This window comes from Vipera ursinii, assembly GCF_947247035.1.
Source record: "Vipera ursinii genome assembly, chromosome: 1".
Classification (NCBI taxonomy): domain Eukaryota; kingdom Metazoa; phylum Chordata; class Lepidosauria; order Squamata; family Viperidae; genus Vipera; species Vipera ursinii.
This window is the reverse complement of record NC_139512.1, coordinates 107,395,403-107,409,762: the sequence shown is the minus strand read 5'-3', so window position 1 is coordinate 107,409,762 and position 14,360 is coordinate 107,395,403. Positions and strand designations below refer to the sequence as shown.

Sequence of the window (14,360 nt, the reverse complement as noted above, 5' to 3'; positions counted from 1 at the left end):
GCAATATTTGGATGCAAAAGCCTAACCTAACCATACTATGTGGAAAGTAGATGTCAGCAGTAGTGGCTCCATTCTTGAATAAATGTTCAGCACATGAATGAATTATAGGATCCAACATGGGTCAGTCACTGGGACCAGAAGTTTGCCTTCATTTGCCTTCATTTGTGAATGAACTATAGAATGGGAATCCAGTTAATTTTAAAATTTCAGAATAATCCAGTTTGGCAATCTGAAAATTCATCCTTGAGATATTAAAATTGAGTTTTCTATGGATCAGCTGGGAGCAAAGCACAGAGGATGATCATATCTTTTGAATACTAACTGGTAGGCTTTGAATGACTCTCTTTTTGGCCACAATGCCATAAAGAGATTGTAAGAATCAACTATATCTAACTCTGTAATTCCTTTCCATTCACTGGTGCTGAAAAACTATACAGGTAATGATCTACTAAATTTCTCTGCCCATAAATTGCAAAATTTTATATGGCAATTTTCAATGCCAAACTTTATAATAGCTTTATAAAATTGTACTGTAATGAAGGGTCCTTAGTGCTCTCTGATCTGATGATGTTACCTAGTGTGGGCAATGAAAAATCTCAAGAAAACAACCAAGCTCAGAAAGCACTAAGGACTCCTCATTTTAACTCCGAGCTTCAAATATTTTCCTTTACAATAGCATAAACTGAGATTTCTAAAATGCAATTCATATGTTATATGTATAGCTCATTTACATGTAGAAAACTGGTTTCATTAATGATTCCACCCTGTATTAATGATTCCACCCTGTATTAATGATTCCACCCTGTATTTACTGTATTGTAAATGTATTTATGTAAGCTCAAGTATATCTTTCACAAAACTTGAATTTTTAGTATCAACTAGAGAACATATTTCATTTTTCAGAAATTAACTATATCCTAATTTTGCACTATTTTGAGCTGTGAGAAAATTATGTTTTCCCTAAGTATCTATTTTAAAACGCACAATGCAATGCATTAGGGTATTTCTCCCCCAAATTACCTGTAAATTGGGGGTTGTCTTACATTTGCAGATAAAAATAGAAGAAATTGTTGAAAACAAAAGAATGATAAGAGATGCATATAGCTTCAAACATATAGAAATGTGTATAGTTGTAATGGAATTTTCTGAGCCTTGGAATGAAAATGGAAGTCCTCAAAACAAGAACAGATGGAAATTACTTTTATATCTCATAAATGGACAACCAACTCTTCCTTCAGTCAAAGAGGAGATAGAAAGGCATCAAGGAGGACCTGTCTCAACATACACACAAACACACACAGAGAGACACACACAAACACACACACACATGTAAAATGTGTATGTATGCATGCATGTATTTCCAGTTTCCAAGATTCTGTAATTCAATCCTTTTTTTCCCTTGTAATGCACCTAACTAATGAGACTTACTGAGAATCTAGTTTTCTTGATTTCTGTGAAGGCATGATAAGAGTTGCCGAAAAGTATATTGTCTTTGGTAGTTAGCCTTAAAGTCCAATTCAACTCCTCCCTCCTCTAATTTCACCTCCCCCCTTTTTTTCTTTCCATTTCTTTGATATTTCTACTGAAAAAAAGAGGAGGAAATATTTGTATTAGTATGAAAGAGAACAAGAGAATGATTGGTGTAAGCAGATGGGATTAAACTTTAAAAGGGGTATCTTGCTTTAGATATATTCATTCCCTAGTTATCAATAACTATCTAGGTCAAAGCTAAGGAGGCAGCTCACATTTGCTTTTCTTGGTTGCTATCAGAACTCTTGAGCTCACTCTATAGGGGAAAAAAAACCTATTTCCATAACAGAATTATGCATACCTCTTAGCTTTTCTCCCATTGTTGTAATCTGTTGTGAATCAGTTATAACATCATTTACTAAATAAAAGTTCTATTGTCTGATAAGAGTTTGGCTTCAAGTAAAATCTATGAAACTAAAATTAATGTAATTTAGGCCACTATAGAAATTTCCAATAAAAAAACATATAACTTAAGAGAAAAGACTTCAAATAACATCTTACTGAAAAATAACTGGACAGAAATGTTACAAATTGCAAAAAGACAGGTGCAAGGGATCCAGTATTTTAGTATTTATTTTATTTACTTATTCATTAAATTTGCATGCTGCCCATCTCATTAATACAGTGACTCTGGGCATCTTACAAAATGATAAATAGTAAAAAAAAGTACTACAAGACAATTAAAATTAGAAGAATTAAATGGAAAAGCTAAAAAAAACTAAGATGATGGGAAGCCTTGGGTACCTGGTCAGCCACTCCCAATGCAGCAGGTCCCTGTCAGTCAGGGCCTCAGGCCAGGCCACAGAGCCAAGTTTCCAGAAGGCCAGGAGCATGGAAACAGACCTCACCTTCAACAGGAGAATATTCCAGAGGTTGGGGCCACAGCAGAAAAGACTCTTCTGGATCCCACCAGCTGAAATTCTTTGGCAGACAGGATCCTAAGTAGACCCTTTCCACTAGAACAAGTGGGGCAGGCTGGTCCCATCAGGGTGATATGACTCTTCAGTGTTCATGTAGTATCCCCTTCCTTGGACAGTGGACCACAAATGCACAGTGGGGGAAAATAGAAGCTTCGTCATTTACTTTTCCATATAGGGAACCACTTCTGTTATTAAAGAGATAGCTATTTTGCACATTCGTTTTCTCTGATCAGATTTATTAAGGGGGCCTGTTCAATTCGTGCTGCCTTACTTGAGCCATGTGATGCAATTCACTGCAATTATTAAGGGATTATTTTTCACGTTCTGACATAAGCTTGTCTGGATTGTGTGAACTAATCATAGCAGTGCATGATCTAAATTAGATGGCTATGCAAATGCATGGTCCTAGTTCAGAAATCTATGGTGGGATATGTAACTGAGTAAACTTTCCTCTCCTAATTGTATTTATTTATTCTACAAATTTCATTACTGCACATTTACTGTCTCGACTGTTAGTGCAGTCCATGTGAATATAACATTTGCAAAAAAAAAAACCCTCAGGAAGCATAACTAATTTATGAAAATAAATGCATGAAAAATCCCTGCTTTCTATCTCTTCCTCTTCTGTTTATTGGTCTTCATCCAAATAACAAGTCATTATTTTCATAGCTGATTGAGACAACAAAAACAAATATTATTAGTTCTCATCAGTGTACTAATGACAAGAAGCTTCAGATTCCTAAAAGATTTTGCTCCCCCAAAGAATCATATAAGAACAATATAAGATCATATAAGATTCTACTCTGGATATGTGTCTGAAACTATATCAATGATTATAAGAATCAACATGAATTGAATCTTTTATGAGAGGTTTTGGGCCCAACACCTCTTTAAATATATATATACTGTGTATATATTGGTGTACATCCAGTGTGTCAGTTCCCCAACTCCTGAAAACTTTGAATATATGTATATATTCATTCAAAGTTTTCAGAAGTTGTGGAACTGATGCACTAGATGCCTTTTCATGTACACCGATATTTGTGTGTGTGTGTGTGTGTGTGTGTATATATATATATATATATATGTGTGTGTGTGTGTGTGTGTGTGTGTGTGTGTGTGTGTAGATCTTTGGTCATTCGGGTTTTTTCCCACGTAGAATTGGAGGTATCAGGGCAACGTTTCGACGAAATCTCATCTGTCATCCTCAGGCTGGTGACTTCAGCTTCGTTCTTCTGGGAGAAGTGTGTCTTCTCCAGAAGAACGAAGCTGAAGTCACCAGCCTGAGGATGACGGATGAGATTTCGTCGAAACATTGCCCTGATACCTCCAATTCTACGTGGGAAAAAACCTGAATGATATATATATATATATAGTTTAATTTTGGTATTGTTATATTTAAAAAGCCTATAGTCAAGAAATCCAGGTCTTTTACTTTTCCTCATTCTATTTTTCATGTTTTCTGAACCATGAAGATATTGTCTTAAGATTTGTAAATAGTTAACCAGTCATTCAAAGGTACCTACGGTAAACATCCTGTACTGCTTGGCAAGGGTCATATAACACTGTATAATAAGAATGGAAATGTGTTGACCCACTGATTAAGTCTTTAACCATTCTAAGTCCAGCAAGCTTCCAAAATGAACACAACTCAACAATGTCAATAGGAGAAGGCAGGAACAGGGTTACCTTAGGTCAGAGAAGACATATTGGTCCCAAATCATATCACCTTTCTAGTACCCACTGGGCCTTCACTAGGTACATCTATAAAGTGTGTGCATGGGGTACATTTTAAGGAACATGTCTTATCAATAAAATTATTTTATTAACAATGATGAGTTTCCAGGCTGTAAGTTTTGTTCCGACTGTTATGCTGTGACTGTCATTTTCAGAGTGAGCTTCTTTGTGGGGTACCTCTCAGCTGCAAAGAGACTCATCACTGCTCTTTTGATGCCAGCTGTGACAGCCTACACCAGCATAGTAATATTATTATTATTGATAATAATAAAAATGCTAATTTAAAAGAAAAATTAAAGCAAGACAAAATTTCTAACGAAACATAACTATTGTACAAAAGCAAGAAAATAACTTATGTACCGTAAGTTAATTTTCTAGAAGTGCCTTAAATCCACAAATTTCCCTTAGAAAAAGCACTAGCCTGGCATATTTAATCAGGGAGCTCCATGTTTTAATTTTGTTCTGTCTCTTACTCCTTATATCCTGATTCTTTCATGGTTGAAGCAGAAAGAAGGGCCTTAACCAGACTTTAGGAAAAGGGCATTATTAGAACTAATATTAGCTATAGATCAACTTAAGTATAATTTAGGTATTTATTCATTACTATGAATTTCTTATGCAGTTTACTGTTTTTGATATCTTTGAGGGGGGGAGGAAGTCACATTTGACTAAAAATGTAGACAGCAATTTAGCAAAAACAATAGGTCAAATGGATAGAAAAATCTATGGACAAGAGGATCAATGCCTGCTTGTGTAAATGAAATAAAAGGTCTATTTACACAGAATAGTCAAACAACAGGGCATGCTTCTCAACTGAACTTGAAAGACTGAGATTTACAGCAGATTAAATGATCAGCTGAGATTTCATTCAAAGCTATGCAGCTCAGCCAAATAGATGCACCTTTGGCAAATGGAGAAGTTATTCTGATGTGGCTGATTGTCAGGCAATAAGGAAATTTGGTATGGAGCTGTTCATTGGGAGCCATCAATTACAAGGTTACCAGTGCTCTTGTAAAAAAAGAGAGAGAGAGAGAGAGAGAGAAAGAAAGAAAGAAAGATAATGGTATTTAATGGTGTGTAAAATGGAGACAAGATTAAATGTAATAGCTTAAGGGTTTATGCAACAGAAAACATTATGATCTGGAAAAAAAGGGCTCAATTTACCATCTCGGGCTGGAGGAGAAATAGGGGAACAAAGGAATTTAATTGAAATCTAGTGATGAAACCTGACTGCTGTTGCAAGTCCTGTTCATTGACAGGGTATTAATGTAATTTACATATTCAGCAGATTCAAATGGAAGAATTTTTTCCCCTTTCAAATTGTCCCTTTGGAGATAATGGGGGTGGTGGCAGAGTGTGATTAAACACTTCTTTAAAAGAAAACAAGCAATTCTCATAAGTGTCAGAGAGGGAAAAAGTGATGATTCCTTTGAGAAACATTAAATTAGCCTCTCTTTTTTTGTTTTAATCCTGATACCCTCATAGGTGTTCCTGTGGAAGAAATTTGTGACCTCTAATCCCATAGGTTTCTCTTACATTGCAATGTGTACAATTTTGATAAATATACACAAGAGTCCTAAGAACTTATTTTGCATCCAGATTTTCTTGTTACATATTTTTCTGTGATGTAAGGTTGTCAAATCTAAACTTCCCAACTTTAGGATCTTTTTTTGAAAAGTAACTACTTTTCTTTTTTTAAATGAAATGGATGGTGAACTCTGAACAGAGTTGCTAAAAGTGAGTGGACCTTGTGAATCTGTTTCCAGAGAAATTAATGGGGATTTTTTTTTTGTAACTACAGTTCTGGAAACATTTCTTTTTATGTAATGTCGTGTAATTGATTTGCCTTTCAAGTCCCTAACATATAACTATATGATTCTGGATAAACCTAGAAGAAAGTATTGATTGAAATCCTGAAGCAATACAATAGTCAACATCTTTAAAATAACCTAGAACTATCTTTCTTAAAGGGACACGGTGGCTCAGTGGGTTAGGACGCTGAACTTGTCGATCAGAAGGTCGGCAGTTTGGCGGGTCAAATCCCGAGTGCCGCATAACAGACTGAGCGCCTGTTACTCGTCCCAGCTTCTGCCAAACTAGCAGTTCGAAAGCACGTAAAAATGCAAGTAGAAAAATAGGGATCACTACGGTGGGAAGGTAACAGTGTTCCGTGCGTCTTTGGCGTCTAGTCATGCTGGCCACATGACCACGGAGATGTCTTCGGACAAGCGCTGGCTCTTCAGCTTTGAAATGGAGATGAGCACCGGCCCCTAGAGTCGGAAACGACTAGCACGCATGTGCAGGGGAAACTTTACCTTATCTTTCTTAACATTGTCAACTTTAAAACATGTGGACTTCAACTCCCAGAATCCCCTGTTGAAGTCCCCATATATTAAAAGTTGCCAAGGCTGAAACATTGCTTTACCAGAGTCTCCTGGCCACTGCTATCACTGCTTTTCCAAGAAGAGCCCTAACCTACACATCTGTTAGATCTCCTGCATGTGCAGGGGTTGGACTAGAACAGGAGTCCCCAACTCCCAGTCCGTGGACCATTACTGGGCTGCAGCATGCCAGCAACTGGTTCGCACAAACAAGCAAAGCCCCATCTGCAGGATCCAGGCAGCACACAAAACCACACACTCTCCGGTCTGTGGAAAAACCTGTCTTCATGGAATCAGTCCCTGGTGCCCAAAAGGTTGGGGACCTCTGGACTAGAAGATTCCAAGGTCCCTTCCAATACTATTATTCTGTTATAACTTGAGATAGATTTCCTCAGACAATTTCTGTTTCTGGTATGAAAAGAAGATTTAGGTTTTAAGTCACAAATAATCTAGGATTAGGGTATCTCAAGGAGATATCTTTTCCTAATAAGCCTGATTTAATATTATCCTTTTTAATGAAAGTTCAGTGGCTTCCTGTATCAACTGAAACAAACAATATAACCTCCGAATACTTTTAGTACTATATAGTTAAAATTTTCTATACCACTTGGGAGAGCCCCTTTGAATGCTTTCCTTATTCTTTGCCTTCTGTAGCTTATTGTCTGATGAAATGTTTTGGGTAATTCTTTTTTTTAAAAAAAATACTCTCTTTTGTAGCATTTTAGATGGTGTTAATTTATTATCCAGTGATATGTGTGTGTGTGGGGGGGGGGTTTCAATAGACTATCATGACTATCATGTGTTTTATATGTTCAGAAGGTTGCATATCCAAAATGCAATAAAAAGTTTTATTTAACAAAATAGTTTCATACAATTATCCTAATCAACATTCGGTTTTATAACCAAGGGGTTTCAAATTATTTAAGGAACTAATGGAATAGATTTCAGCTTTGCTATATATATATAGAAAAAAAACATTGTCCTTCTGTGTCTCCATACAGTCCTTCTTAAAGATCTACGACTACAATCATTTATTCTAAGTAAAGTATACACTGTTGATAAAAGCTTTGTGCTCAGTGCGAGAAAAACAGCTCTTCAAGCAACTTTTATTTATTCCCTATGAGATTGTTCTACAACATCATTTTTAATCATAGGATTAGGAAAGTATGAAGGGGAATTTCGCCATTCATCAGTTCCTTGCAAATAATTAGCATTTCCTCCTTCTTTCTGTCAGCAACATTCTTTTGGATATTTATTGTTTAAATATACATGTTGACAGAACAAAAAATATTCAACCACAGAGGATGAAAACACCGTGGCAGCCGATTATTGTGTTCATTTAATCCTTTTGACAAATATGTGGAGCAGTATGGATATAATTGACCTTTTCCAATTTCTTTATTAATAGGATCTAGAACACACAGGGATTCTTACTGGGATCTGCTAAGATCTCTTCTTGGTTCTACAGTGTTTCATTCCTTCCACTGTTTGCTTTTATTTTATTTTTGTATCCTTCCTTTTTTTTCAGCCAGAAATGTTACCCAAACCAAAATTGGACTTGTAAACATCATAAATTAACTTTAATAACAATATCCTAACTAACAATACTGAAGTCATTGACAAGATGATCAATGGCACAATACAATTGCATTTGAATTGGTTGTTGGGAAACTTTACTCCCCTTAAAATGATTTGTAGAAGATATTATTTCAAAAAATAAAAACATCAAGATTAAGAGGTGCACATGAAATGATGATAAGAATAAACTATCTAGGAAATGTAACAAAAAAAAACTATCTCATTCATTCTTTTTTAAATAAAAGGCATATAATTTTTGTTGCACGTGTGTTTAGTAGACGCTTTCATCATTATCACAATTTATTGAATATCAACAGCAAAAATACACATATAATTACATAAGCTGTCAAGTACCCTGAAGAAAGTGTCCAAAATATATTTTAAGGCATTGATTGTCATACTTCAGGTTTTGCCAATCCTGAGCCTTTCATATGTATGTTGCACCAAAACTCCTATTGTGCAGCCATTATGCTAGATCCTAATTGGGGTTAGTGGAATCCATGCTTCTTCCTTCCTATGTAAAGGAGTGTAGATTGAAAAAGACAGCATATAAGCAATATTATATGTTTTACTGGTGTAGGCTTTCATAGCCAATATCTTTGGGTTATGATGAGCTTCTGGTTTAGTGGCTGTGGTCTATACAACAGATTTCTTGACATTTCTTGAAGGTACCAGCCACAATCGCTGGTGAAAGATCGAGAAATCTGATACATAGATCACAGTCACTAAACCCTGAAGCTCAACACTGCCCAATATTACATGTTCTTTCTAAAAGCAACATGTTAAGAAAAAAAATAAGTATTTAAAAGATGGGAAGGGAAAGGAAAACCATTCTAGAAATGAATTTCCAGACAAGGACATAATTTTATAGACAGTTGAAAATAAATCATTTCAAAACAAGTCAATAAATAATACCAGAACAATAACTCTGCAGATGTTTTAGATGAGTAACTGTGTGCTTGTCTATTTAATCAAATACATTTATTCTCAAACAACTTTGTTCTCAGATTATGGATATTCTTCCTGCTTGTTAGCTTTGCTTTAGTATTAGCATGTAGAATATGTAGCAGAGGTTCTCACATTTACCATATCTCATTATGGTGAATCTCATGATCTTTTTTTTTCAGTAAAAAAAAAATAGCTGAAACTATAAATCAGGGCAATATGGAAAGCTGTTTTTTATTTGCTACTATAGTGCAACAATAAATGTTTGTTAATCAGAAAATTCCACATGTATGCAAAGCTAGTAAGTATAATCACTCTCTTCTTGGTTTCTATGGCATTTCTCTCTGCCAGGCGTTGCACAGTTTATCTCCACTGTCATTTGGATTAATTTGTTTTAAGTACTTAGAATATAAATGAACATTCATGACAACACAGTAGCTTAGGTAGCAACTATGGGTGCCAACAGATAGAAGCAAATCAACCTCTTCAAGAGTATCAAAACAGCGGGGAGCTTAGTTTTTCTATCAGTCATGCTGAAAAACTGTGTGCTCTACATCGTTATTCCACCAATGGATTTATTTTAGACATTGTCTTCTAGTCCAGAGCTTCACATCAAGCCTCAAATTACATTTTTCATTTCAAGACTGAGCATAACCATTTGTCACCTTTATTTGCTATTTGTCTATGCAATTTGTACAGCTGCTCATCTCTGGGCTTAGTGACTCTGGGTGACTTACACAGCTAAAACAATAATCCAATTAAAAAACAAGTTAAAACCGATACACATACATATAATCTGATACGTAAATATAAAACATTGATAACCTCAAATAACCATGGTCAGTAGCCAAAGTCCACTCCAAAAAGTCCACTTTTACAAAGCCATTATAAAAACTCCCCACCATTGCCAGACTCTCAAGCATGGTGGCAGAGCTATGTCTGTTTCCTCTCATTTTTCATGACTTGCAGTAGAAACGTATTTCACCATTAATTTAGGGCAGTCTACTATAGTGTGCACAGAGCAAGTTATGGAACAGGCCAGTTTCCCAACAACTCTCTGATCCTTACTTGTTAGGTTCTCACTATCCAATCAAATATTTTTTTTCACTATCCAATCAAACTTTTTTTCAGATAGTGATACCAGTCTGAATCTGATGAGCAGAAAGGCTACTGAGCATGGAGTTTCTGTTGTGCTCCTTATTCAGTGCCTCTATCTCTGATGTATTAGGAGAAATCATAAGAGTTGGGTCATTCAAATCTTAAGCCTCATTAGTCCTGAGTACTGTACAAGCAAGCATCCCCAGTGCTGAGATATTGGCTCAAGATAATAGAAATCTTACTTCTTTTCTATGTTCCCCATTTAATCAATGCTTAACAACAATACTTAGTAATATCCAGAACTTTAAATAATAGTTTGTCTGTCATCCACAAAAGCATGTTCTGACTCAAAAGATCCTTGATCTTATTTTTTTTCCAGGATCTTCAATTTTATTTTTTTATTTTTTGTCAAAGGATTCATTTCTGGTTTTCCTCACTAGATGGAACTTTGACAAAAAACAATACACCTCACCAAAAGCAAACATTCTTAGTTAACATCAAGGAAATGGAAGAGCATCCTCTATTTACCTCTGACAGCTCCACCTTGTTGGTTGGATGGAAAAATAGCCCAAATCTCACACTATATAAGAGTTTAAGGGTTCAGATGACTTTGTTCTACTGGTCAGAGGCTGGCTGCACACATTGCTACCAAGCTCCATTCAAGATGGGGTTTGGTAGAGGACCCAGGATACCATTATGGGTTGTAATTCTAGTGATCTGCTGTATCCAACAGAAAGGTAAAAACTGTAATTTTTTATGGTATATTTGTAAAAAAAAAGCAATTATATAATAAATTGATTTTGAAAAACACAATTCATTTGATTTGAAAATCAAATGGATTTTTCAATTTCAGCAAGTTCCTTTCCCCAACAGTTAATACTATTTGAACTAAATATTTAATGTATCTTCATTGAAGGAAGCCTTTTAATTTGATGCAGCCTGAAGTAAAAAAAAATGCTTAACGACATATCTATGAAGAAGGCTTTGAAGATTAAATCTAATCTTATAAAAGTATAACTCTCTTCAAAAGTTATTTCATCCTGAATACAAGTTTCTTATCAAAATAATTAACTTGTACTGATGAAGTTTACTCTGTGTCTTGCATTTAGAATCCTTTCAGAAGAAAGACTTTTTAAGTTATTCCAGCACCTTCTTTAATTTGTAAAGCCTATATAGAACTTGGAAATTTAATATTCAGAAAAAATAACAATATCCCTTTTGAAGTATATTACTTATTTGAAGAGATTGAAATGAGTGAGGCATTTTTGGCCTAAAAAGAAGATCTTGAACTATTTCATTTTTAAATAAAATATTAAACCTTGCAGTTTATAATTAACCTTCAAAGAACACTAACAGTTAAGAGCTTCCCTTTATCTAACTTGTGCAGTTCGGTAGACATGAGTTTATATTCTGTATATGTTGGTTGCTGTTTTTTAAGTAGATTAAGTCTCCTATCAAAATTTGGATATTGTTGAGACAGAAGAAGTTATTCATTCTTTTTAACTATATAAATGGAGAGATGGAATGAGACTCAGTTGTTCAGACACCCATGTCTTTGCATCTGACTTCATTTTTTTTCCTGGATTAAAAAATCTGGATAGCCACCAGATAGGAACAAAGAGTCAGTTTTCTTTATTTTTTGCACTCATATGAAGATATGACATACAGCCTTTTTAATGGCAAATGAATGGTAATCAAATTTTTGATCTGAATTTAGACTAAAATGTTTTCCATTTGGCTGTTTTTCAAAGACCAATATGCTTTCATCTCATTGAAGAACCATTAAGGATACCTGTTCTACTGCATCCCGTGATGCATCTGATAGTTACTGCCCCTCCCCTGAATTGAAACACATATCCTATTACAACATCAATTTATAAGCCCTTTGAATATATAAAATAGAAATGAAGAAATTATTCATTTCAATCATCTCCACTGATTGTAATTAATCTCTAACTTTAATCCTTGATTCCACCAGTTGCGGTAGAATATCATTTTTTCCCATTCAGACAAACAAGATTATTACGGATATAACTGTTGGTACATTATGCCCATATAAAATATTTCTTCATTTTAATCAGATGTTATAGTCTATTAATTGTTGGTGGATCTCAAGAATCTCTGCAATCTTTTCAAATGTCCTATTTTTCTACATTTTATGTGGAACTTTCTCCTGCAAATAGTTTCCACATAACTATATGGGAAGTCACTAAAATTGGATATAGAAAGTCAATATGTCTTGAGGGTACATGATGAAGGAATGGGACAGAGATGAGAAAATGGGAGGTGTGTCTTGACATCCCTTTGTGTGAATATCTGACCGCCTGTATCAAAACCAATGAAATTTATCATTAAATCTTCAATAAAAGAGATGCGTTCAATTTTATCAGGAAAAGAAAAGAGGCAAAAACTGAATTTATTCATGGAAGTAAAAAAGAGGGGGAAACAATGAAAAATTCAAGCTCTGCTCATTTGCATCACATAATTTTATTATTGTTCACCCATTGAGGCCCTTGTTTGACTGCTTCTGCTGTGTGTGTGCACACAAATAAGCAAATGTTTTTCGTTTGTCTGCAGCTTCAAGTGCAGAAGATGTACCTGAAAGAGTCACCGTCCTCCCACCATTGAAAACAATGCCTGTTATATCATGTAAGTGGCTAAAATGAAATCTTCTTGTATTTATGAGATTTAGTCATGGAGCCCACAATATTAATAAAGCATCTGATACACATAGTCCTTGACCTATGTCCACAATTGAACCCAAAATTCATGTTGCTAAGTGAGAAATTTGTTAAGTCAGTCTTGCCCAATTTTACAACCTTTCTTGCCACACTTGTTAAGTGAATCACTGTGGTTGTTAAATTAATAACATGGTTGTTAAATGAATCTGGTTTCCCCATTGAATTTGCTTATCAAAAGATTGCAAAAGGTGATCACATGACCCTTGGATACTCACGTCATAAATGTGAGTCAGTTGCCAAGCATCTCAATTTTGATCATGTGGCCATGGGGTCATAAGTGTGAAAAATGGTCATAAGTCACTTTCTTTCAGTGCCATTGTAACTTCAAACAGTCACTAAATGAACTGTTGTAAGTCAAGGAGTACCTGTACACAGATTGGTGGATAATTCAGCAGATAAGTAACATCAAATATCTCAAAACAGATTTGGAAAGAATTCCATAAATCATCATGTCTGGCAGCTATTCTTTAGAAATTTGAGTTACAGTTTAAATGATTTTATTTGTTCAAGGGTTTGTTGTTGTTGTTGTTGCATTGCTGCTGATATTACATTCTGAATTTTACCATATCCATATTATTGCATTTGCTGCCGGGCTTTTTTATTCTGCTTTTTATCTAACTGGATTTGGGCTTGGGGATTATTTTGGTATACTTTCGTGTACTTTAAGACAATAGGCTGAAAACCAGAAGACTTCTTCTAGTTCTGTCTTAGACATGAAGCCAGTTAGATGACCTTAGGCCCACCACTCTCTCTCTCAGCCCTAAGAATACGGCAAGGGCAAACTGCTTTTCAAACCTTGCCAAGCAAACTGCAGGGGCTTGTCAAAAATGTTACCCAAAAATGAGGGAACAGCCCATGTTTTTCTTACTTTAAACAATTTTTTGAAGAAAAAGGTAAACTGTGGTAAACAAAAAATGCTATAAGAAAAGAGACATAGACCATTAGTCAATATTGAATACCCAAACTAGTGATTAAAAACTATAAAGCAATCCCTAAGTACAGTGAATGTACTCGGGAAATTTTTCAAGGAAGATATCACCACTATGTAGACAATTCCCAGCATGCCCAGTATGTTTTTTTTTCTCTACTGTAAGTTTCTTTCACTGGGTCTTGGGAAACTTATCTTTAATGTCCTTAGTCTCTTATTTATCTATCACCGCTGGATCTGAAACAAAGCATCTGGTTCCCTCCTGTTTGCTCCGTACTGTTTTCAAGGATCCTATTTCTCCTATCTCCCATAGAATCAAAATCACACGAAGTATCAGTACCGCTTCATAAATCCTTAGTAAAACCACTTCTGGAATACCGCATCCAGTTTTGGTCACCACATTACAAAAAAAAAAAAAATGTGGAGACTTTGGAAAAGAGAAGAGCAACTAAGATGATTAAAGACCTGGATGCAAAAACTTATGAAGGATGGTTGCAGGATT

The 14,360-nt window shown here is 35.2% G+C and overlaps 1 protein-coding gene across 1 annotated transcript in view; it reads left to right on the top strand.

The window, feature by feature from the left end:
* Positions 1–10,848: 10,848 nt before the first annotated feature.
* Positions 10,849–14,360, top strand: part of LOC310647397 (mucin-5B-like) — a 62,453-nt gene continuing 58,941 nt past the window's right edge. Inside the window, exons 1-2 of the mRNA XM_083374630.1 lie at positions 10,849–10,926; positions 12,767–12,838. Coding sequence (XP_083230756.1) covers positions 10,854–10,926; positions 12,767–12,838 — 145 coding nt within the window. The 5' untranslated portion in view covers positions 10,849–10,853. The remainder of the gene's footprint in view (positions 10,927–12,766; positions 12,839–14,360) is intronic.